General features: G+C 45.7%; 2 protein-coding genes across 3 annotated transcripts in view; one reads left to right on the forward strand and one right to left on the reverse strand.

The window, feature by feature from the left end:
* Window positions 1-13857, forward strand: part of LOC137439187 (uncharacterized) — a 32031-nt gene extending 18174 nt beyond the window's left edge. The window contains exons 3-4 of the mRNA XM_068134931.2: window positions 3058-3156; window positions 13228-13857. Of these exons, the coding sequence (XP_067991032.2) occupies window positions 3058-3156; window positions 13228-13623 (495 nt within the window). The 3' untranslated portion in view covers window positions 13624-13857. The remainder of the gene's footprint in view (window positions 1-3057; window positions 3157-13227) is intronic.
* The window catches only part of LOC137438522 (glycine N-methyltransferase), a 124409-nt gene that overhangs the window by 87771 nt on the left and 10103 nt on the right, over window positions 1-26535 (reverse strand). Inside the window, exon 1 of one of the 2 annotated variants that reach the window (XM_078766963.1) lies at window positions 3372-3488. The exons of the other annotated variant lie outside the window; for it this stretch is intronic. The gene's annotated coding sequence lies outside the window, so the exon portion shown is untranslated. Of the gene's footprint in view, window positions 1-3371; window positions 3489-26535 lie in introns of those variants that run through there. 2 annotated transcript variants of the gene reach the window in all.

Consider the following 26535-nt stretch of genomic DNA (forward strand, 5'->3'; position numbering starts at 1 on the left):
TCCTAATTAAAAGGCTTTTTTCAATTTCCTCATCAAATCATTGAATTAAAAAAAAAATTCAATCTCTTACAGTTCTTCCTTTCTTCATTCTCTAAACTCAAGTTTAAGTCTTAACTCAACCCAAATTCAACTCAAGTTAAACTAAACTCAAGAGAGTCAAGAAGGATTTGTGATTGGCCACCGACCAATGGCATGGGAGCAGGGCTCCAAGTGCTCGGCCAATGGGAGGGGACACCATGAGATCGGAAGATTCGGGAAGGCTAGAAGCGACGCACTGGTTGGAGGAGAAGCGCCGGTGATGTGAAAAGGCGCGAAGGGTCACAAGGAAGGGAGGCACTGATTGGAGAGGAAGAGAACTGACGTCACGGGACAGGCAGGAAAACCACTCACTGGCCGACATTTTGCCCCTTCTCGCTTGGGCTTCTTTCCTGCCCGGACCTCCCTTCTGCCTTTGCCTTTTGTTCCCGGTTGGACCTTTCCTTTGCAAACCGCGGATTGCCTGCGTTACGACGGATGTTGGGGAAACGTGGGAGCGTCGTCGATTCCAAGCTAATGAGTGAACGCCGTGACGTCACCGCCACGTACATCTGCCTTGACTGCCAAGCTCCGGAAGAGCCGTATAAAGAATGTCATATAAAATGAAGAGCCATATAAATATGTTAATTCAGCTACTGTCACAAGTGCATGTAAAACTCAGTTACCGACCTGGTTTCAGGTACAGGAACATCGCACTGGTGATGTTCCTGGACCTGCCTGTGCATCGCAGTAGTAATTATGTTCATGTTACTGTCCCACTATTCTCTTCCCCATCCTCCTCCTCACCATCCTCAGGAAAAACTGATAGGTTGGACCACAGGCATGATAGGTCAAATGGCCTTCTGCATTAGATGTCCTTGTGTTTTCTTGTATTACTGACAAATTAACAGAGACTGGAGACTCGTATTATATGTGGGTATTTGAACGTACTAGTACCCGACTGCAAAGCCGCAATGAGCCAGCGAAGCCAAAGCCTCTTGCCACTATTTTACCCATCACGATGGCATCAGTAGGTTAGGTAGTTGATAGTAGTAGGTCGGTGTAGGTACCGTACCTGGTAAGACTTGGTAAAAGAGAAGAGCAGACAGTCCTCCCCAATACCTACATACAATAAATGTCACAAGAAGCTTAAGGAAGTAACTATACGATGTGCTAGCTTAAGGCCTATTTTAAGAAATTTTAACTGGGCTTAACATACGTTTTCACAGTATGTGTGTAGTCTTCTAACTTCAGTCGCTGTCAGGACTGGTTCTCTCCACTGTCAGGACTCCACCACTGCGGCTTCCCCCACCAGAAGAAGTTAGCTTGCAGTAAGATCAGTGCCGACAGGTCAGATGATAGCGCCGTTTCAACGGCAATGTGTGACTGTCGTTAATCAAACCGAGCTTTCTTTCTTTATGTAAATCGCTTATACCGTATTTCTGGCCGTGAAAAACTATCCCCGACGGCCACGAGATTTCTAAAAAATAATTCTTCGTCAATTTTAGAATATTTGACGCCGTTTTCACCCTCTGAAACGCGTAATAAGCTTTAAAAATATTTTTTCAAATGCTCGAATCTCATTGGTTCCGGTGTTTGGTGACGATTTTCGTTGAAGATAACCAGGCCCGTGTGGGCCGAGGTTGGTCTTAAAGTATTTTAATTATAAATTAGAGGTGCATAAGATTGTGAATCAAACAAAGACGGGTGAAAGAAACTCCTATTGAACGTTTTTCAATTTGTTATGCATACTTCCGCATCCGCAAGATGGCGGCCTCCATTGCGCTTCGGAATTCTCAAGCCAAGGCATAATCTGGTTTTCGACATAATACGTACGCGTTTATTGACGACACCGGCTTCGCCGGCTAATATCATATCGCAGTACTTGATTTCCTCCGCCACCGAAGATAGACAGAGGTTATGTTTTCACCCCTTTCTGTCTGTCAGTTTGTTTGTCTGTGAGCAGGATATCTTAAAACATTGTGGACATATTCAGACGAAATTTGGTGGACAGGTTGGGTATGTCACAAGGACAAATTGATTTTATTTTGGTGAAGTTCTGAATCCGAGAGTTTTTTTTAAGGGATTCTTCACCAATGAGAGATGGAGCAAAATACGATACACAGCATGAAATTTCAAAAAGTTGTGGGCATGTTATGACAAAACTAGGTGGATGTGTGTTGGGTAGGTGACGAGAACAATCCTATTGGATTTTTATTGAGGTCGATATCCGGATCAGTGGGATACAAAACGTGACCTGTTCACGCTGGTGGAGGTATGTGCTCTAGCCGAGTGCTGTTCTCATTAGTTCTGTGGCACTGTGCATCATTGAATATACTGTGGGTGCAGGTTGTACAAATGGCGTCCAGCGGGTGATTTTGTGCAGCGAATCAGAATGCAGAAACTTCCAGGGCATGTTTTTGACTCTTGCAATGGTTGTATTAGCTTTCTACTGTTGTGGGAATGACTTATATGGGCCAACTTTGCATAGGATAGTTTAGTTATTTCCCATAGTAAATGTAATAGAGTAAGCATGAGGTAATTTAATCATATTAAATATGCGTCTATGTATAGAAAGATGTCGTTCACCCTCCCCAATGCATGTGCCTAAAACCCTAAATCACCCCTATTTTAATGCTCTTACCTTTGTAACCTGTCTTTTGTGTGCTTTTGGGGGAAATTCCAGGCTGTGAGTACTAGTTTGGGCAGGAAAGGCCCAAACTGAGATGAGATGGAGGAGGGGGGACCGTCTATGTGACAAATCGGTGGGATGTCCTCTGACCCGTTAAATGGGTCCCCCAGGCCACTAGCGGCTGAGAGGGGAGGGGTGAAGTGTGGCAGGTGGGGGCGAACCTGATAAAAGTGCATGCAGAGAGGCACACGGGAGCAGATGCCGGGGATCCTCGTGTCCTGTACGAGTTGCCGCTTTGACTCGGTTCACCGGGATCCGTACCTGACCACTGGGACAACCTGGCGGCTGTAACAATACTATAAAATGAAAAGAAATGTGGAGATTGCTAAATAAACTGATTTCCATTGCAGAAAACCGGTGTTCGCACAATGATAGGAAAGTTCTTCCAGAAAGAAAAGTTGGACTTTCAGCATCATGTCGGACAGGCGGTGATCGGGAAGCATATAAAGGTTTGAGGCACTTTCCTTTCTCAAACTATTCTCTCTATTTTTTACTTGTCGATGCAAAAAATGCAATTATTTTCTGGACTGCATTGCTACTTGTAACCAAAGCTTCACCACACACATGACACATGCCATGTGATAGTGATACCGAGTGCAATAACCAACCACACATAAAGCAGAGAGACAGCAAACAGGCCATTCATACGAAGCACTGCACTCGCCTTGTGTTATTCGGAAGCGGATTATTCTTGTCCTGTTTGGGGCCGTTCCTCACATGCCAAGAGGATGGATCCAGTCCTCACCATGGCCTGCAGGGTTATTTCTGGTTGCCTCAAACCAACGTGAGTGGGCAACCTCTATTTGATATGTGGTATTGCTCCACCTTCAATCAGAAGGCCAGTCTCCTCACAAATCGGAAGAACCGAGCAGGAATGTGACTCTCACCACCCACTCTTTCAACACGGTCTAGCACCCAAGAGGTTCAAGTCCAGGAATAGTTTCCTTCATGCTGTTCAGCCCCTGGATGGTAACCCCTACAGATGCAGGATGGATGCTTCGTCAATGCACGTGCAATCAATACCTCACAAGCATTCCCTTGACCCGGAGGGGTCGTTGCCAAAAGGAGCCAGTGAAACTTGGCCAATCTGGACCGAAGTTGGATGCTACAGAGCCCTTGTCAGAAGTGTGGACAAAATCAAAATGGCCGAACCGATTGTGATTGTGGAGAGGCTCCTCAAACAATGGAGCATCTCCTAGATTGTCCTCTCTTACCAGAGCCGTGCGGACCACATGATCTGAAGGCTCTCAACTGCTGTGACAGAGCCTGTGTTTGGCAGTGGCAGGGAAAAGAGTAACGACACAAAAAGAAGATGGCCATTGCGGCATCCACCATGATGGATGCGACTGTTCTGAGCTTGTGGTTGCAGCATCATGAAGTATACGTTTTGAAAACAGTGTTTTTTTTAAAGCTTATGCTTTTAAATAGGCCTACGTCACAGTTTTAAAATGTTTTCCCGTGTTTACTTGTGGAAGAAATCGTGTCTTTGTTCTCTCATCTAAGTGTTTTTGTCTGTCTATTGTTTTCTTCCCTGAAGCAGTTGAGTGGGCTGGCAGGATGGCCTAGACTCCCGAGAGGTACACACACTTACCTCGAAGATGTCTAGCCTGGGTTTCAATCCAGACCCAGCTATAAACCATCATCCAGGGAGTTTGACATGCAGGGCGACTCATCGACATGTGTCCCTTCCCTCGAATGGATATTAAACTGGTTTCCCATATACCTGCATTCGTTAGTGGACATTAAATATCCCATGGTATCCGTCACGAAGAGTAGGCGAGAATACGCCGGCACCATGAACAAATTCCTGCCCCAACTACTGCTAGGAAGGCAACGGCAAACCACCCACTATACCACTTGCTTGGGAAGCTCGGTGGCACCGATGCTCTGTAGAAGAGTATGGTACATCAGAGAGGGAAACCCGTTGAGTGTGGTACAAAGTGTGCCCAGTGGTAATACTATAAATTCTGCGACTATTCTGAGTTGGGAATTCCTCGACTCCCTTCGGCACTCCTGATTGGGGACATAGTAAACAACATGAGTCGAGAGAATATTTTTGGGACTTCTTCCACTTTAGGAGTGTTTGAATTTGAGATAAAACACACATATCACGTTGGCATCCCAGCTCTGTGGGTACAGATGAGACGAGGTAAATTTCATTCCTTGTACCCTGGAGAGGAAATCAATGAGATGACCTTCAGAGGGCTCATCAAGCAAAGCTTCTGTAACACTCCTTCATTCCTCTTTTCTCCCGCCTCTGGAACAAACTCCCCCACTCCCTTCAATCCCACTCCTCCCTCCAGGTCTTCAAAACAGCTGTTCACCACCATCCCTTATCTTCCCCAATCCAAAACCTTCATCTTTTCTACCCCCGCTAATTCACCCCAGATCCACTTTTTTGAAATTCCAACTTCTTTCCTGGAAGTGCTTGCAGTGTCCTTGTGTTTTATACCTCTCCCACCTCCCCCCAAGCCCTCTCCCTCCCACACATCTCCCGATGTCCCTGCTCTCAAATGTTGTGTTTGTGCTTCCCCTTCTCTCCCCATCTTGTCTTCCGCTTCCCTTATTATATACTTTGTGTGTCTGTTTGATTTTTTTTTTTGTGTGTGTGTGTGATAAATGTTAACTCTTTCACGAGCCTCGATCCTGCATACAAAAAATAATAAATACCGATCACGTGCAGACTGAAAGTGACGTCATCAGGTGGTCCATTGGCAGTCCGAGATCGAATCATTGCCGTGCAGGATGTGGTGCATGGGTCGTTGAGTGGGCAGAAAGAAGGCTGCCTTGTTGTTTTAGTCTTTAAGGTCTTTTCATCCCAAAGCTCCAGCTCTAATAGTGCACAATGACCATTGGTTCAAGGGGTGGAAAGGTGTGTAGGGTCTCAGGTATGGGCAAACAAACAGACAAAAGGACCCTCTCCTCTGGCGACCTAAATAAAGCTACCACTTATCTTCCTTATTTAATCTATTTTTAGCATAGATTTTGTCATTTTTAGTTTAAGCGTTCCATTTTAGGGTTTGTTGTTTGTTGTTTGTTGTTTTTGGTGAGCGTAGGTAATACAGCTCATTGTAACCTCGTACTCTATTAGAGATATGCTCTACTTCATAGCTACAGGCCTGAATGATTAATTAAATACTTACTCGGGATCACAAGGCAAACACAAGGAAACGATCCTAATTCAAATCCAAACATTAACGGATGACCTATTGTAAACTCATATGAGCCACAGTCTCCTGTTCCGTCCCTAATAAGCCTCTCACAACCACGTGCTTCAACGTCCATAATGATTGACGAACCTTCAATAACTACCTTGTTGTTACGGGGTGAAAGTGCTCGTGTTTTTGATGGGTTCCTCCAGTCAAAGTGCTAACAGACTCGTCAGGCTGGGTCACTCAGGTTGTACCATTCCTTACTTTACCATTGCCTGACATGCTTTGCCTCACCCTTCTCCCTCAAGGAAGTGACTAATTGTAGGAGGTGGTCAGTGGACGGGCAGTCACTGAAGAATGCGGTGTTGTCTCTGTAACAATTGTCGATGCTTTGCTGGAACTCAACAATATCTACATGGAACAACCACTACTCAAAGATACATGTAGGGATGGTTTCACATTGGAATTACTTGTGACCATCCCTACCTTGTTTACGTACCTTTAGGAGTAACATCCGGACATCCTTTCCACTTTTTTTATTACCTGTTTTCTACTTTTGGAAATACACACAGTTAAGTAACTTGTTTGTCATGTTTGAGAACACTTTGCATTAATTGGTCACACTATTATATAATGTGCAGCAATTAGCCTGATGTTCGCTTCACGGTTAAGGTGGCTCACCTTGAGATCTTAAGATCCTGACTTTGAGGTCTTGTCATTCTGTTGAATTAACACCAGGTAGGTTGACTCAGCCTCTCATCCTTCCGAGGTTGGCAAAATTAGTACCAGCTGGCTGGTAATAGAGGACATTGCATGATAGGCCGGCAGCCCAGAGCATTTTGGTCAAACGAACAAGGTACCAATATCCGAGTACAGAAACATTTATTGTGTAACCTAACATATTCAGATATGGATGTCTGCCGGGGACCCCCTGCTGCGTGGGGCCCCTCGGGCCCAAAGAGGGGGGCCAAATAATGGGCTGGATCAAACATTGGGGGTACCACATGAAACCAAGTGGAAATCAACAGGTACATCTCACAGAGCACAGAGTGACCACCGCCAGACAAATTTGCCTCTGCATAGGCCCCCCCAGACCCCCCGCAAAGGGTCCCAAAATTTGGGCTGGATTAAACATAGGAGGTACTACATGAAACCAAGTTAAAATGAAGAATTACACTCTACTAAGTATAAAAAACCCATCGCCAGACAGATTGTCTGCTGCATAAGGCCCGCCAGACACACCCCAAAAGTTGACCCTGGGGGCACTGTGGTAGAATTGGCCTAGAACATATATCAAAAGTACCACATGAAACCAAGTGGAAATCAACAGATACATCTCACAGAGCACAGAATGACCACTGCAAGAGACCCCCTAAAAAGGGTCCACAAATTTGGGATGGATTAAACATTGGAGCTACCACATAATATACAACCAAGTTAAAATGATCAATTACAATCTACTATTAAGTACAATATATCTATCGATTGTCTGCCACATAAGGCCCGCCGGATCCCCCCCCCCCCCCCCAAAAGGGTCCCAAAATTTGGGCCAGATTAAACGTACCACGTGAAATCTATTTTACATGACATCCAACAGAATTTACAATATATATGCTTAATGCATCCAATGAGTAGATCACTATCAGAAAATCCTTATGATTATTGAGAGGGTTAGATCTCTGTTTCACTTTCCGAGTCATCACTCCAAGCATTTTCGGAATTTGAATCATCGTCAGACACATTAGCAATATCTTGTTGGTCACTCTCGAGATCCTCTATACTGTCCTCCTCTTGTTCCCCTTCCTGGAAAAGATAATCTGGCAGGGCAGGTCCCAAGAACCAGTCTGGGGTATAGCACCCGTTCTTTTCCTTCCATCCGTAGTTCACAGTCTTCCGTAGTTCACGTATGTGGGTGTATCTATCGCCTAAACTAGTGGCTATTGCCTAGGTTGGTACAGACTGGTTTGGGATGGAGCACTTTTCAACATATTCTCCCTTATCTGATCATGAGTGAACGACGTGTGAACAGGCAATTTATGCCACTGCCTGCAAGTTCACCGACAAAATTATGTACACAATTCTAAAATATTGGGAAGAGTATTGTTCCACCCAGAAAAATGGAACACTTAAATAGACCAAATAAAACTAAATGCTGGGGGAACTCGCTCAAGACTCAACATCTGAGGATCGAATTACGCGAGGAAAAAACAAGAGGGACAATGGTATATAAGTAACTTCCAAAAAAAAAAAAAAATTGCCAGAAAAGAACGATTTGAGAACTTTAAACAAAGAAACCCACGAATGGAATCAGCACAGCTAAACCAAACCACGAAATATTATGTCAAATGCAGTAACAAAAATAAAACTCTATAAATGTAAACTAAGCATGACTAAACCATGACTAAACACAGTACCAAAGATAGTTACAAATTAAAATCAAAACAGCATTAAAACCAAGTCCAAAACAGTAAAACTCACTTGAAACAATAGTTAAAGCTGAACAAATGTCTGTGGTAAAGCATAAGAAATGATCCTTCCTTTGCATTGCCAAGCTGCTGTCTAAATGTATCTACACACACCGTGGAGGTGACTGATCACACTGCCTTGGCCAAGGTCACACAAGAGGCTCCATTGTTTATCGAGATTCCCAATGTGTGTAGATGCGATCAGTAATTGATTCAAGCTCATGGTAACTGGCCTTCAGAAAGTGAAGGTGGCAGGGTGCGGTGTTTTTCTTATTTAACATTGTACTTTACTGATAACAGCTGATAGGAGTCGGAATGCAACTGGTGTTTAGAATTCAGGATTTTTGGCTAATGGGAGTTTCATGTATTGCTGACCTATGAGACTTGATGACACATAAATGGTATTGGGACCTCCATCCACTCTCCAAATTATCATGAACCTACGAGAAAACCTGTAGTACAGTGTAACTTGCAAAGCTGATAATACCGCCCTGTCTTGGTTCATATTGTTTAGTCTTGTTGTTTGTTACAAAATGGCTGCTGTTGAGTTTCAGTCACTAGCAGAATAAAAGAGTGTTGTGTTCCTGGAATATTTTGTCCAAGACTGGTTAAACAACCTATGTCGACCAGGTAGCCTAATTGTGCAAAAGTGCACATGCCTAGCTGAGCATAGCCTAGCCTAGGCCTATATTATATAGTAGACCTGCTTTCATTATCTGATCAGATACATTTAGTCACAAGAAACAGTTCCATGCCATTTCCATGACTTTTTAACAGTAGACCTAATCTATTATGCCATTATTCTATTTTACATGTAAGCTCATAAGCCTCAATTTACTTACATTCATCTCGAAGAAGATCCTTCTATCTTTAACAACAAGACATGACCTTGACCATTGTTGACTCTCAAAGCAGACGTTAAAAGCTCTGCTGCCACCTATGTTTCATTACACATGCTGTGGTGCCCTCTTTGGAAGTGCAGACTCAGATTGTCTGGTACTCTCTATGCAGAGGAAAATTTGTCTGGTAGTGGTCATTCTGTACTCTGTGATGTACCTGTTTATTTAAACTTACTTGCAATTATACCATACCATAGTGTCCACGGGGTCAACTTTTGGGGTGTGTCTGGCGGGCCTTATGCAGCAGACAATCTGTCTGGCGATGGGTTTTTATACTTAGTACAGTGTAATTGTTCATTTTAACTAGGTTTCATGTGGTACCTCCCATGTTTAATCCAGCCCAAATTTTGGGACCCTTTGAGGGGGGTCTGGGGGGGCCTATGCAGAGGAAAATTTGTCTGGCGGGGGTAATTCTGTGCTCTGTGAGATGTACCTGTTGATTTCCACTTGGTTTCATGTGGTACTTTTGATATATGTTCTAGGCCAATTCTACCACTGTGCCCCCAGGGTCAACTTTTGGGGGTGTCTGGTGGGCCTTATGCAGCAGACAATCTGTCTGGCAATGGGTTTTTTATACTTAGTAGAGTGTAATTGTTCATTTTAACTTGGTTTCATGTGGTACCTCCTATGTTTAATCTAGCCCAAATTTCGGGACCCTTTGAGGGGGGCCTGGGGGGACCTATGCAGAGGCAGATTTGTCTGGCGGTGGTCACTCTGTGCTCTGTGAGATGTACCTGTTGATTTCCACTTGGTTTCATGTGGTACCCCCAATGTTTGATCCAGCCCATTATTTGGCCCCCCTCTTTGGGCCCCAGGGGCCCCACGCAGCAGGGGGTCCCCGGCAGACATCCATATCTGAATATGTTAGGTTACACAATAAATGTTTCTGTACTCGGATATTGGTACCTTGTTCATTTGACCAAAATGCTCTGGGCTGCCGGCATATGAGTAGCACAGCCGTGCCCCCAGAAAATGAAACCAGCAGCAGCCACAGGCTGCACAAGAACCACCATGTGCAGCGATAACATGTACAGCAATATGTATGATTTCACTTACCAACTTTATTCTTGGGAAAAATGCCAGGGGCATAGAATAGGCCCCTTTATATGGTATGTGCCATGTGGCAAAGTATATAAAGGAAGGGACATTCCATAGCTTATGGAAAATCCCAGAAGATAGAAAAGAAGGGACATTCCATGGCTTATAGAAAATGTCGAACAAAAGAAAAGGAGGGACATTCCATGGCTTATGGAAAATGTCGAACAAAAGAAAAGGAGGGACATTCCATGGCTTATGGAAAATGTCGAACAAAAGAAAAGGAGGGACATTCCATGGCTTATGGAAAATGTCGAACAAAAGAAAAGGAGGGACATTCCATGGCTTATGGAAAATGTCGAACAAAAGAAAAGGAGGGACATTCCATGGCTTATAGAAAATGTCGAACAAAAGAAAAGGAGGGACAATCCATGGCTTATAGAAAATGTCGAACAAAATAAAATGAGGGACATTCCATGGCTTATGGAAAATGCCAGAAGATATTAAATAAAGGACATTCAAATAATCTGGTGTGCATGCTGGACTACCCTTGTGTTCTGAGGAGGAACCAAGGAATGCTCTCGGAAAGTTCATATAAAGGGAACCAATTTGATTCTTACAGCTGTAGGAAGAAGTAAATCTATTTTATTGGCCAGATGTAGGGCGATATACTTAACTACTACAGATACTTAACTCAGAAACGTGATCAACGGCACATTCACCATCAGATATTCAACGAAAAGGTAAAATGATGATTTGACATTTGTGATGGATTCTGATTTTGATGTAATTCCTTTTCCATTATAGTTGCCTTCATTTCAAATATGTTAATGTTTCTTTTTCGCTTGAGCAACGCTGGGTACTCGAGCTATAAACGCTTTTATACTTTACTCGGGGTACAAATACAAATAAAAATGCCACGGCCTCATTCGGGGGTGTGGGGGACCGGAAGAGGGGCATAAATTATCGATGGAAATGTGTACCGTGTAGCGCCACCTGGTGATGGCAGAGGGTATTACAATTTCCTTTTTTACCTGTGCAACACTGAGGTTATGAAGCACTGTTTGCACGGGAAAAAATTTCCTCCTTCCCTTCCCCTCCTCCCCCAAAACGGAAGGGCCTGTCAAAGCCACCCCACCCCGCAAAAGATGTATATGTAGTATATCTGTCCCCTTCCTCTCCCCTCACCTCCCCGTCCTTCACCTCTCACCTCACCCCTCCTTCTCCTCTCACCTCCCCCCACCCTCTCCCATCACCTCCCCCTCCCCTACACCCTCGCATGTTTTGTCGCTTATTGTCAAGGCTTGTGGAAGAACTAGAACACAGAATGGATCAGGACGCAACGCATTTAAAGAAAGAGCAGGGGAAAATGCCAAGGGCGAGGGAGAAAATAGACAGACATGCTCAAACAAAGGATGTGGGTGTAGTGTTGAGGGGGAGGGGAGAATGCAGGGAGTGCATAAGATGGACACAGAAGCGAACTCTCAGGAAGGCAAAACAGGAAATTTGAGTGAGGAGAAGGGGAGTGGGGACAATGATTTAACCTGGGGAGAAAAGATCATGTTTTGGATGGGAGATGATTTTGAGCTGGTGGTGAACAACTGTCTTGAAGACCTGGATGGAAGAATGAGGTTGAAGAGAATGTGGAAAATGGTTCCACAGGAAGGACACAAGAGGAATAAATGAGTGGAGGTGACCAGTGATATTGGATTTTGGGAGTTACACGAGCAGGGGGTTGCCGGTGGACCGCTTGCGCCCAACAGAAACCTGGTGAGGGCAGAGGGTCCAAGACCAGGAAGGAGGTGGAAGAAGACAGAGAGACCACCGACCTGTCTGAGATGGGAAAGTAATTGGTCCATAGACTCGGCTTCATCGTGAGGGATTCCAATAATTTTGAAGGCCTTGGTTTCCAGGCATCAAGGTGTGAGGCAGGGGCGCCAGCACAGAGGGGAGAGCAGTACTCCATTAAGGTGCAGATGAAGGCCTTGTGGGTGCATCGGAGTTCAGATGTGCCAAGGGAAGACCTTCCACAACTGAGGATGCCCAGTCGGTACCTGGCTTTGCCCAAGAAAGATCATGGCTGAGAGTGAGACCCATGAGTTTGAATGACTGAACTTCCTCACGAGGATTGTTAAGAAAGTAGATATGAGGTATTTTCTAGACGGTCCTTTCGGAGAGAGATGGAGTAAGAGAGAGGGTGAGTGTGGGATTTGTCTGGATTGCAGAACATATTCCAAGTGTTTGACCAGCTCGTGAATTGTCAAAGTCTGAAGAGAGGGAAGAGGTTGCTGCCAGTTTATCTGAAGGATGAGGGATGACACGCAGTGGGTGGAGTCATCAGAAAATAGATTGACAGATGTTGTCCCACCCACTTCATCCCCCTTCATATTCCTGTGCGCAGTCATGCAATTTTGCCTGGAATCCTTTCCAGGTATGAAAATTTTGAGTAGCCTGGACCTTTCCACTATAAAATGCAATGGATTCATGTTTAAACCAAGTACTTAACTGAAACCAATTTTGAGTTAGGCTGTCTGAAAAGAAGAAGAAGAATTCCAAATGGGTATTTTGAGTGGCCAGTATTAGTCCAGCGACGCTGTCCAAAGGTTTCCTGAGTGTTATTGTATGTGAAATCCTCCACAGATGACTGGTATGTAGGTACCTCATGGGTTTACAAGTTTGTGTGTTGGTAGACGTATTTAGGAATTTGTGTTCTATTCGATTAGACCTATGGACTGTCCAGTGTCCATGCCATCCCTACATAAGAAGTCTACCAACTTCCTGATATCTATCAACAACAGTCAAAAGCCTTAGCTTTTGCTTCATATCATATGACCATAAGGCAAAACTTATTCACTCTTTACCCTGGTATTTTTGGATCTGAGAAAACTAAACTGATAAATAAGATAATGTGATATCACAGCAAGATTTACACATTCATGATAGAAACGTTTTTTTCCCCTCTCTTACAGATGGTGTGTCCAGGAGGACGTCCTGAAAGAGCCGTTGCTTGGGACCGCAACAACAAGCCCCTGCTTCGTTCCCAATATGGCCTTGGTGTTAACAATTCCTTCGGAATAGCTGGGGAGAAGCGTTCTTATATCGACAACCGAAATTATTTTCACATCAAACGTGTTCGACGCTGGGATTCTGGTTTTTATCGTTGCTGGGTGGATGGGGCTATTGCAGCACAGCTTCTTCTTGGTGTCGGGAATCCAAAACGTAAACCGCGACTCATCGCTGGTATAGGAAGTCCTGAGGTTCAATGGGCTGCGGCATACTTTGGCCTTGTCTGTGTAACCCTCGTTATGGTTTACATAATCCTGATGTGTTGTCGAAACTGGTTCATGTGTCCCAAAATCAACTGAAACTGTGGAGTGGCCTAAACTATGCTGCATGTTGTTCTTGGCAAAAAAGAGGATGTTGCACATGAAAAAGAGCCACAACTAGTGGGACCTATTTTATTTTATTACTGGCAATAAAACAGTTGTTCTGTGTCCTAATGTTGTTTATAAAACATCTAAATTAAAATTGAAATGTGGATGGATGGCAGGAGTTAGGCAAGAATGAAATGTAAATAAATAAATGATTCAGTGCTGTCAGTGTGTGTATTGCATCGTTACCTCCGCCATCTAAGATGGACGCAGGTTATGTTTTCACCCCTGTCTGTCTGTCTTTCTGTTTGCAGGATATCTCAAAAACATGTGGACGGATTCGGACTCAATTTGGCAGAGATGTAGTGTATGTGAAAAGGACAAAATGATTAGATTTTGGTGAACATTCGGATTCGGATTTATAGCTACTTTATACCAACTACTAGAATTTTATAAGCGATTCTTATATAGATCCGACCGATCAGTGGGATACAAAACGTAAACTGTTCAGCTTGGTGCAGGTATGCGCTTTACCGAGTGCCATTCTAGTTGTCCCCCGTCGCACCGCGGAGCGAAAGGGGGACTATGGTTTTCCCCTCCGTCCGTGTGTGCGTCCGCCCGTGCGTGCGTCCGTCCGTGCGTGCGTGCGTACGTGCGTGCGTAAGCGAAGGACCGAATTCGAATTTGGTGTGTGGGTGCAACTAGAGTCCCTCTGTATAAAGGGACTCTAGGTGCAACCCACGTCAAAATCCAAGATGGCCGCCGCCATCTATCTCTGAACCTTGTGAGTGGAATATCTTGAAAAATAAGCGAAGTACCAACTTCTAATCTGGTGTGTGGGTGCATCTACGCATAAGGGAGAACGTTATTGGAAATTGGGTCGCCACGTCAAAATCCAAGATGGCCGCCTTGCGTCTTCCACTTTGTCAACTCACATCACTTCACCGATGTGGGACCTGGGCGTAACGCTTGTTTATTTTGTGTTCAGTAACTTAATATCAATGCAGTTCTTCCCACAAGCAAACACGTATGTTTCAATGCATTCCCCCCATATCTATGATGACTATAGTTTTCATAACCCAGAGAATTGGTGTATTTAAGAAGAATGATTTGTCCAACTTCTGGGAGTTAGATTTCTTTCTTTTTTTAGCCACAACTTGTTTTGAAATTATTCTGTCGAGTTTTTTATTATTATTTTTGTATATAAGTTTGAGGCTCATGTAAGAGCATGATTCATTTTGATCATTTGATCCGCAGCTTGATTCATTGATCACAAAAAGACAAACTGACACACACAACATATGATAAAGGGAGCGGGAGACGAGATGGAGAGAGAGAGAGGGAAGCACACAAGAAAAGGTCAAGGATTTGGATGGGGGAAGGTAAGAGATGGTGGTGAACAGCTGTTTAACTACCTGGAGGGAGGAGAGGGATTGAAGAGAGTGAGGGAGTTTGTTCCAGAGGCGGGAGAAAAGAGGAATGAAAGAGTGTTGGTGATCAGAGTCTTGATTTTGGCAGTTTAACCATAAGAGGGTTACTGGCAGATCTTGTGCGACCTGTAGGAATATTTGGGGGACAGAGCACAGAGAGAGAGCTGGGGGAGCAAAGCCGGAGAGGAGTCGGTAGAAGACAGAAAGACCACCAACCTGCCTGCAGTGAGTGAGTGAAAGGCCCTCGGAGTTAGCTTCATCGCAGGAGATTCCAATGATTCTGAAAGCTTTGGTTTCAACTGCGTAAAGCCGAGATAGGTGTGAGGCAGGAGCACCGGCCCAGAGGGGAGAACAGTATTCCATTGAGCTGTGGATGAAAGCCTTGTATGTGGTGAGGAGCTCAGGTGTGCCAAGGAAAGACTTCACACGACGGAGGATGCCCAGTCGGCGACTGGCTTTGGAGGCCAGATTGGAAATGTGGTTTTCCCAGGAAAGATCATGGCAGATTGTGAGACCCAAAAGCTTGAGTGACAGTACTTTTTGGAGAGGATTGTTGAGAAAGCAGATTGGAGGGTTGTCCAGTCGGTCTTTTTGGAGAGACATCGTGAGAGTGTGAGATTTGTGAGGATTGAAAGACATGTTCCACTTGTTTGACCAGTCTGTGATTTTGTCCAGGTCTGCAGGGAGTGAGGAGGCTGTAGACTGTCGATCTGAGGGATGGGGTATGGAGCAGCAGAGAGTGGAGTCATCAGCAAAGAGATAGAGAGGATTTTCCAGAGATTCGGAGAGATCATTGATGAAGACCAGAAAAAGCACAGGGCCCAGAACACTGCCTTGAGGAATTCCAGCCTGAACAGGAAGGGGAGATGAGAGAAAACCATTCAGGGCCACACATTGACTACGACTAGAGAGGAAGTCCACAAGCGATGCGTGGAGATTTCCATAGATACCATAAGAGGAGAGTTTGGTGAGCAGAGCGGGGTGCCAGACCGTATCGAAGGCACGTGATACAGTATGTCACGGGAGACAGCTCTGATTTCCTGTTTGGCATTCAGGCCCTCCATCCATTGATGAGACAACAGAAGCAGCATGTCCGGAATAGAATGACCAGGTCTGAATCCAAATTGATGATCCGAGATCAAGCCATTGGAGAAAAGGAAGGATTTGATGTCAGAAGCGATGATTGATTCCATGGCCTTGCCGATTCCGAGCTTTGTGAAAGGAAGTGAGATTACCTTCAGTTGGATTAGCCTTCCAAGAGGTGAAGGCAAGTTGCTTCACGGCAACTGCCTCACCACAAGCTTCAGTGTACCATGGACGGGAGGAAGGGTACGGCAACTGAAGACGAGAAGGGATAAATCTGTGCATGAGAGAGAGCAGTTTGCTTTGGAAGAATTCCCAGGAAGAGTTTATGTCAGAGGCAGTAGAGATGGGAGACCAGTCCAGATGATTGATGGCTGCTTGAAGACCATGCCAGTCAGCCTGAGTGAAATGCCAGACTCGTCGGCACTGAGGAGGCTCTGAGAATGGCCAGAGAGATGTCCACTTTAAGAAGGAAATGATCAGAAGAACTGATTGGAGCAGAAGAAGAGCAGCAGATATTTGCAGGGAAGTTAGTCATAACTCATAACCAAGTCTAGAAGACAAGATACTCCATTGACTGAGATCTGGGTTGGGAAATTTACAGATTGTGTCAGTCCCAATGAGTCGCAGAAGTCCTTTGCTGAGGTGCCATGGCTGGCGAGAGAGGTACCCACACCTAACCAGCTGGTGTGATGACAGTTGAAGTCACCACATATGAGGAAGAGAGAGTTGGGATGAGTGGATAGAAGTTGGTCCATGTTGTCAGACAGGGAGATGTATATGGAGTCATCACTGTTTGGAGGATGGTACAGAACACGTATGAACAAAAGGTGGGAGCGGAGAGGAAGCCGTAGCCAGAGGTACGCCTGGGGGTGGGGTGGAGATAGGGCAGTGCAAGGAGAGTGAGGAAGAGAGTTTTTGATAAAGATAGCAACCCCACCACCAGGATGTAAGGTATCTCGACAAACTACGATCGATTGTAGCACACGTTTATTGACTCTGCCGATACAGGCCCATTTAACTGCAGCGCCATCCGAGCTAGGACGTAGGGATACCATGCGGTCACGGTGTGGGGATACAACGGTGAATATTTGCAGCTTCATGCATGACATCCTCCCCTTTAAGTCCAAAATTACCAAGAGCAATACGTGCTAGATTTCCAGAATTGACATTTCAAAAGCAACATTTCCAAAACATGTGAAAATATGTGTGCAAACGATTATGAAAATAATGAAAATACGTGAAAGTAGAACATGTGTCACCATGAAAATAGAACGTGTGTCAACGTGAAAATGGAACATGTGTCAACGTGAAAAAAAACATGTTCAAATATTCAACCGGTTGGGTGCTTTTCTCTCACGCATTGAGCGTCGCGGTGTACCAGTGGATACAGAGTCCGAGGTGATCCCTTTGGGTGGCGGTGTACCAGTGGATACAGAGTCCGAGGTGATTCCTTTGGGTCGCGGTGTACCAGTGGATACAGAGTCCGAGGTGATTCCTTTGGTCTCCACGAAGGGTGTAGCGTTCGCAGAGGTTTTCGGGGCATCCGAGCCGGCTGGAGCGGCCACGACGATCTCCGGCAGTGGCGGGTCGAACTGTTGTCCTGACTGTGACGATGCTGCAGGCTCTATCGACTCACATGACGGTAGGTTATGTGGTCCTGATGTCGACGAATTTCGCGGCCGTCCTGCAGGCGAATCATGCAGGACAGTGGACCTGGCTTCTCGATGATGTCCCCCGGTAGCCACGTCGCACCTGCACCAAAATTTCGGGCAAACACTGGATCTCCGATGTTGATACAGCGACTGTTGGACGTCTTATCGTGCACCAACTTTTGATTAAGCTGGCTCTGATAAACGTTTGATGATATGTCTGGTTTGAGATTGTCAAGTGTCGATCTCAAGTGTCGTTTCATCAATAACTCAGACGGAGCTGCACCGGTTGTTGATTGTGGCGTGATGCGGTATTTGAACAGGAGACGAGAAAGCTTTGTGTCCAGGGTTCCCTCCTGAAGTTTCCGCAATCCGGATTTGATGATTCCCACAGATCGTTCGGCCAAGCCATTTGAAGCCTGGTGATGTGGGCTGACAAACTTATGTTTGATGCCGTTCCGACGTGTGAACTCGGCAAACTCGGAACTGGAAAAACACGAACCGTTATCACTCACGATCATCCTGGGCAGACCATGAGTGGCGAAACAGCGTCTGAGTCTTTTGATGACAATGGCTGACGTAGTACCACGCGTCACATAGGCATCAATCCATTTTGTGTGCGCGTCCGTGATGATTAGAATCATGCTGCCGTTGATAGGCCCGGCATAATCGAGATGTAGGCGATGCCGCGGTTCGCTGGGCCATTCCCAGGGATGCAGTGGCGCTTTCGCAGGTGTATTCCGGGTGCTCTGGCAGGGGTAACAATGTAGAACATGATGTTCGATATCAGCATCAAGATTCGGCCACGACACATAGTTTCTAGCGAGTGACTTCATCTTCCCAATCCCGGGGTGACAGTCATGGATTTCATCCATGACCCTGGAATGCAGATTTTCCAGGATCACGACACGACATCCCCAGAGTAGGCAACCATTTTCCACGCCGAGTTCGTTTTTACATGCTTTAAAAGCCGCAAAAGCTGGGTCACCCTCAGGTAGCAAATGCCATCCAAGCTGTACAGCCTGGACAGTTCTGGACAGAACAGGGTCTCGTCGAGTATGAGTGTGGATCTGGCCGGCGTCGACAGCACAATCTTCCAGATGATCCATCAGTGCGATAATGGATCCTGGTGTAGGCGAATCATTAACGGATTCTGGAAGGGGTAACCGACTCATGGCATCTGCATTTGCGATAAACGAACCGGGCTTATAACATATGGTGTAGTCATAAGCAGCGAGAAACAGGGACCAGCGGATGATCCTGGGCGGTAGTGTGTCAGATGTCACATTAGTTGGACCAAACAGACTGATCAGCGGCTTGTGATCAGTGCGAATCGTGAAATGATGTCCAAGAAGATACTGGCGAAATTTGCTGATGCCGAAAACGATTCCCAATCCTTCCTTGTCAAGTTGGGAATAGTTCTTCTCTGCCGGGGACAACGTTCTGGATGCAAATGCAACAGGTCTTTCCGTACCATCGGGCATCACGTGTGATAATACACTCCCCACTCCATACCGACAAGCATTGCATGTCAGCACAAGATCCTTCTCTGGATCAAAATGAACGAGAACATTGGACGATTTGAGCAGATCCTTAGAGGTCTGGAATGCTGATTGTTCCGTTGACCCCCAGCTCCAGGAGACTCCTTTCCCCAAAAGCCGATAAAGGGGGCCCAAAACGTCGGTCACATTCGGGATGTAACGACCATAGAACTGAAGCAAACCGAGGTATGACTTCAATTCGGTCACGTCTCGTGGAGCAGGAGCATCCTTTATAGCTCGGACTTTCTTATCTGTCGGGTGTAGACCCTCGGCATCAATCGTATGACCCAGGTACGTGACTGAAGGCACCATAAACGTGCACTTGTCTCGACGCAAACGTAGGCCGGAGTCCGAAATCTTCTTCAGAACTCTATCCAGGTTTTGTAGATGTTCCGCATCAGTACGACCAGTAACCAGAATATCATCCTGGTAACAAACGATGTTGCGTTCGGCGGCAAACAAACTGTCCATGACACGCTGATAAATTCCAGGTGCAGATTTCACTCCAAAAACTGAGTCGGTGGTACCTGTACAACCCACGATGTGTGTTGATGGTAAGATACTGTTTCGAATTCTCGTCCAAGCGGAGCTGTAGATAGGCGGATTTGAGATCGAGTTTCGTAAAAGTCTTGCCTCCCGTGAGACGAGCGTAGAGGTCTTCGATTCTCGGGATTGGATATTTATCCAATGAAGAACACTTGTTCACGGTCATTTTATAATCTCCACATATGCGGATGGACTGGTCCGATTTTATGACCGGAACGATGGGCGCCGCCCATTCGGCATACTGGATTTGCTCGATGATGCCCAGATTTTCAAGATGAACCAGTTCCTTGTCAATCCGCTCTCGCAGGGCGAAAGGGACTGGGCGAGCTCTGCAAAATATAGGATTGGCATCCCGGTCAACACTGAGTTTAGCCGTATGTCCTTTCAAGGTTCCAAGCTCATCCTTGAAGCCATCCGGGTACGTATCCAGCACATTTTTGAGTGTGTATGCTGCGGTAGGAGAAACGTTGGCTGCCCGGAGTTGATGAATGCTTTTCCACTTCAGTCGAATTATGCTCAACCAATTCCTGCCGAGTAAGGAAGGGCCCTTTCCAGGAATGACGATCAGGGGTAGATGAAACTCACGGTTATCGTAGCCCACCGTGATGTCACATGTACCGCAGGGAACAATCTTCTCACCTGTATAGGTGGAGAGTCCATAGGTAGTAGGTTTCAGATGGGGTCGGTCAGCATCACTCCACAGGTTTGTTAAAACAGCATGGCTGATGAGCGAGACGGCTGCACCAGTGTCGACCTCCATTTGCAAAGGTCGATTGTTGACGACAACAGTGGCAAGAAGAGGGTCCCGCTTATGGTGAGAATCAATGTGAAACAGGTCACACGATTCTGAGTTGTCGGAAACAGAGCTCACCTGGTCAAACTCAGGTTCCTCCGAACCGATAAACTGATGAATCTTCTTGTCAGCAGCTTTCCCTTTTCCCGATTTGTGAGTGATGCAAGCTGGAGCAATATGGCCATTTTTTCGAACAGAAATGGCAGGTTGCATCTTTGAACCGACACGTCTCCAGAGGGTGCTTTCCGTTGCACCGAAAACATTTGTTGTGGGTTTGAGACTGCACTGGCTTCTGAAGAAGAGACTTGTTCCAACGTTTTGGCTGATCATGATCCAACCGATTCACAGCAGGGCGGGTACCAGATGAGCGAGTTGCACTGATGCTTGTGGCGTTGTGTTCAGCACTTTCCATGGAAATGGCGTTGTCTCTGGCATTTTGGAACGTCAGTCTTCTCTCAGCAAGCAGGCGTCCACGAGTGCAGTCATTGGACATGCCAACCACCAGCAAATCACGGAGCATGTCATCAATCGTGTCCCCAAACTCACACAGATATGACCGTTTTTTGAGGTGTGCAATGAAGTCTGCGATTGACTGACCTTCCTGCTGTCTGCACATGTAAAAATTAAACCGACACAGGATGACTGAAGTAGATGGATTACAATGTTCCTTCAAAGCGGCCTTGAGCTCTGCATAAGTGAGCTCCTGGATTGTCCGAGGTCGAATCAGGTTTTTAACAAGTGTGAACGTCTCACCTCCGCAAACGGACAGGAAGACGGCCTTCATCCGGGCTTCGGTCGTGATGCCGTTCGCCTCGAAGTAGAAAGACAACCGCTCAGAATACGTGTCAAAATCTCCCTCATGAGGGTCGAATTCATCGATATGGCCGAAAGAAGTCATGCTCTAGATGTTTATCCTCGTCGCCATGTAAGGTATCTCGACAAACTACGATCGATTGTAGCACACGTTTATTGACTCTGCCGATACAGGCCCGATTAACTGCAGCGCCATCCGAGCTGGGGCGTAGGGATACCATGCGGTCACGGTGTAGGGATACAACGGTGAATATTTGCAGCTTCATACATGACACAGGACGAGGCTCATATCTATCATACCAGAAGAGGGAGTAACCAGGAAGAGATATTAAGGAAGCAGAGACATCTTCAAGGAGGAAAGTTTCTGTTTAGCAGATTACGTCTGGTTTGTCAGAAGCAACCAGTATGGAGAGATCAATCAGGTTTGAGCGAAGGCCCCGGATGTTTGCGGTCCATACCGTTAAGGAAGAGGGAGGGGGAGAAGTGGATGATTAATGAAAAACGAACATTTATAACAAACTGGGTTTATTGTGATTTTCAAGTCAGAGATCCGTTTGAAAACGATAGAGGAGGGGTGGAATGAAGGTGAGTTTAGAGAATGTAGAAAGGAATGATTGTAGGAGATTTAATTTTTTTTTAATGGAATGATTTCATCAGGAAATTGAAAAAAGCCTTTTAAACAGGAAGAAAAACAGCGTGTTGTAATAAACCATTGAATAAAATTCTGCAGGGGAAAGTTTAAACATATTTAAACAAACCATGAAAAACAATCTTGGAAAAGTCCCTGAAGTAAGGGCGTGGATCAGAGAAAGGAGAAAGGGTTAAATGAGATGAAGGAAACTAGAAATGGAAGGGTGAGTTTTGGCTGGAGATGGAAGGAAGGGGTAGGAGGAAACGAGATAAAGGGGGCGGGGCGAGACAACAAGCACACGAGCCCACGAGGATAGAAGGTTTTTTTTTGTTTGTTTGTTTTTGTATTTAAAACGTTAGACAATGGGTAGATGTTCGGGGAAGTTAGGGGGAGAAGAAAAATCTAAGAAATAAGCAATACAGTGAAGGAAATAACTTAAATTCACAAAGCACCAATGGGGGAAGGGAAGCCTAGAGAGACCAAGTCGCTCGCGCACGCGGTGCGAACAGAAAATTATACACAAGTTTGCACGAATTGCAAATCAACACGAACTATAAACACACAGTAACACACACACAAATAAAGAACGAGTGGAAATTTGACGAACACACGAATGGAAAAATACTTTAACTTTGCTGCCGTGCAGAGGTCGAAGTCGCTTCCTTGCTCAAATATATGTGTGTGCACATCAAGTATGTGTGTGTGTGTGTGTGTGTGTGTGTGTATATGTGTGTGTATATGTGTGTTTGTGTATGTGTATATATGTGTGTGCGTATGTGTATATATGTGTGTGTGGGTGTACGTGTGAGTGTGTGTGGATGTATATATGTGTATGTGTTTATATGTGCATATGTGTGGATGTATGTGTATGTGTGCGTGTGTGTGAATAAGAGAGAGACAGAATTGTGAGGAACAGAAATGAAAAAACGAGATGTGTATGTGTGACCCACTCCCCCTGTGTGTGTGTGACCCACTCCCCCATGTGTGTGTGTGTGTGTGTGTGTGTGTGTGTGTGTGTGTGTGTGACCCACTCCTCCATGTGTGTGTGTGACCCACTCCCCTGTGTGTGTGTGTGACCCACTTTGCCGTGTGTGTGTGTGACCCATCCCCCTATGTGTGTGTGACCCACTCCCCCATGTGTGTGTGTGATCCACTCCCCCTGTGTGTGTGTGACCCATTGGTGTGTGTGTGTGTGTGTGTGTGTGTGTGTGTGTGTGACCCCCACTCCCCCATGTGTGTGTGTGACCCACTCCCCCATGTGTGTGTGTGACCCACTCCCCCATGTGTGTGTGTGTGACCCACTCCCTGGTGCAGTGTGCGTGATGTGGGAGGGATGGGGGCGGGGAGGGAGATGATTTGAGCTCTTGAAGTCACATTTTACATGAGATGTAATGACACATTTCAAACTGTATTTCCTATGTGCATGCACATGCATTCGCATGTTATCAGAAGTAAATACATCGTGTAGATTACATCATTTGGATCTGATAAATTGCCAGTAACCATTTTCTAAAACTGAATGTCTATGCCCGTGGGATTCCCATGGGTGACCCCACTGGTGTTCTTTTATTTGACCAGTTGAAGTTGAGTGAATAAATTCTGTGGTATGTTATAACATTTGATCGGTTGAAGCTGAGTGATTTAATTTGATCACCAAACATGTTATTTACCCCACTTTGTTTACCAAATGGTTCTTCCATGTCTATTAATAAGCATAATTTCACAAATCCTTGTTTTGTATCATGTGTGTTCTTCCATTGCAGTGCATCAAGGTGAAACAGAGCCACTGTAACACGAGTATGGCTATGTTTACATACACACCGACATGGATACAGCATGCGGAAACAGAAAAGGAATGTTGCGGGAAATCGGACACTGTGTCACTATGTTCGCATATACACGGATAGGGATAAGAATATAAATCGCGTCACCTGGATGGAAATAGGATTTCCCTGCACAACCAAGCAATATGCCACTCACCTGGATGGAAATCGGATTTCCCTGCACAACCAAGCAATATGCCATTCACCTGGATGGAAATCGGATTTCCCTGCACAACCAAGCAATATGCCATTCACCTGGATGGAAATCGGATTTCCCTGCACAACCAAGCAATATGCCACTCACCTGGATGGAAATAGGATTTCCCTGCACAACCAAGCAATATGCCACTCACCTGGATGGCAAGGATGCATATTCTGTATCTCAGTGGATGATGAGTTTCTCATTATAATATTGAGTGCAGGGCCTATATAAAGAGAAAACGTGCAGAAGCAGACATTGTGTATTTGTTTGGGTATCTTTGTGCTCAGGGAGTCTTGGGGGTATCGCTGGAGGTAAGGGTTTCTCACCAGGTAAGGGAGGTAAGGATAAGGGAAACCCATAGAGGTAAGGGTTTCTCACCAGGTAAGGGAGGTAAGGGTTTCTCACCAGGTAAGGGAGGTAAGGATAACGGAAACCCATAGAGGTAAAGGTTTCTCACCAGGTAAGGGAGGTAAGGGTTTCTCACCAGGTAAGGGAGGTAAGGATAACGGAAACCCATAGAGGTAAGGGTTTCTCACCAGGTAAGGGAGGTAAGGGTTTCTCACCAGGTAAGGGAGGTAAGGATAACGGAAACCCATAGAGGTAAGGGTTTCTCACCAGCTCCATCAACTTATCAATTCCTTCAGCACTGATAGGAAAAGAATGGCGTCACTCAGTTCTCGATACTGCACGTGTTGAGGATTATGACGTCAATGGCAGCATTTCACCATCAGGTGGCATGCGACAATGATGTCAATCTCTACACGGTGCGATCAGAAATAATGGTATCCATATTTACGTCCAGACATATTTGAACACAGCCATTGAAAATCATTGATCACAATTCTTACCATAACGATATCCGTATCAGTGTCCGTATCCATATCTGTACGCATACCCATATCTGTACATGTATCCATATCTGTATGCGTACCCATATCTGTACATGTATCCATATCTGTACGCGTATCCATATCTGTACATGTATCCATATCTGTACATGTATCCATATCACATATATCCCTATCTGTACATGTATCCATAGTCGTACCCAGCTGCTACTGGACTCTGTGTCCTTTCCTCCTGACAAGGTGGAAAAGTTTCTGTCAACCCTCGACTCTGATTCTGCAACTGGTCCTGACGGCATCAGCCCACGGGTCCAAAAATCATGTTCTTCCGCTCTTGCAATCCCTCTCTCTGTTCTCTTCACCCTCTCTTTTGCTCAAGGTCATCTGTCATCTGCTTGGAAATCCGCCAACATCACCGCTTTGCACAAAAAAGGTGCAAAAACAGATCCCAGCAACTACAGACCAATCAGCCTTCTCCCAATTATCAGCAAAGTCATGGCATCCATCATTGCTTCAGATATTAAATCTTTCCTCTTCTCCAATGGCTTGATCTCTGACCATCAATTTGGTTTCAGACCTGGTCACTCTACTCTGGACATGCTGCTTCTGCTTTCTCAACAATGGATGGAGGTCCTCAACGCCAAACAGGAAATTAGAGCTGTCTCCCTTGACATTTCACGTGCCTTCGATACGGTCTGGCACCCCGCTCTGCTCACCAAACTCTCCTCCTTTGGTATCCATGGAAATCTCCACGCATGGCTGGCGGACATCCTCTCTAGTCGTAGTCAACGTGTGGCCCTGAATGGGTTTCTCTCATCTCCTCTTCCTGTTCAGGCTGGAGTTCCCCAAGGCAGTGTTCTGGGCCCTGTGCTTTTTCTGGTCTTCATCAATGATCTCTCTGAATCTCTTGAAAATCCTCTCTATCTCTTTGCTGACGACTCTACTCTCTGTCGCTCCATTCCTCATCCCTCAGATCGGCAGTCTGCAGCCTCCTCACTCTCTGCAGACCTGGACAAAATCACAGACTGGGCAAACAAGAGGGAACATGTCTTTCAATCCTGACAAATCTCACACTCTTACGATGTCTCTCCGAAAAGACCGACTGGACAACCCTCCCATCCACTTTCTGAATAATCCTCTCCAAGAAGTTCTGTCACTCAAGCTTTTGGGTCTCACTATCTGCCATGATCTTTTCTGGGAAAACCACATTTCAAATCTGGCCTCCAAAGCCAGTCGCTGACTGGGCATCCTCCGTCGTGCGAAGTCGTTCCTTGGCACACCTGAGCTCCTCACCACTTACAAGGCTTTCATCCGCAGCTCTATGGAATACTGCTCTCCCCTCTGGTCTGGTGCTCCTGCCTCACACCTAGCTCTCCTTCACGCTGTTGAAACCAAAGCGTTCAGAATCATTGGAATCTCCCGCGATGAAGCTAACTCCAAGGGCCTTTCACTCACTCACCGCAGGCAGGTTGGTGGTCTTTCCGTCTTCTACCGACTCCTCTCTGGCCTTGCCCCCCCCCCCCAGCTCTCTCTGGGCTCTGTCCCCC

This window comes from Myxine glutinosa, chromosome 13 (assembly GCF_964187855.1).
Source record: "Myxine glutinosa chromosome 13, kmMyxGlut1.1, whole genome shotgun sequence".
NCBI lineage: Eukaryota > Metazoa > Chordata > Myxini > Myxiniformes > Myxinidae > Myxine > Myxine glutinosa.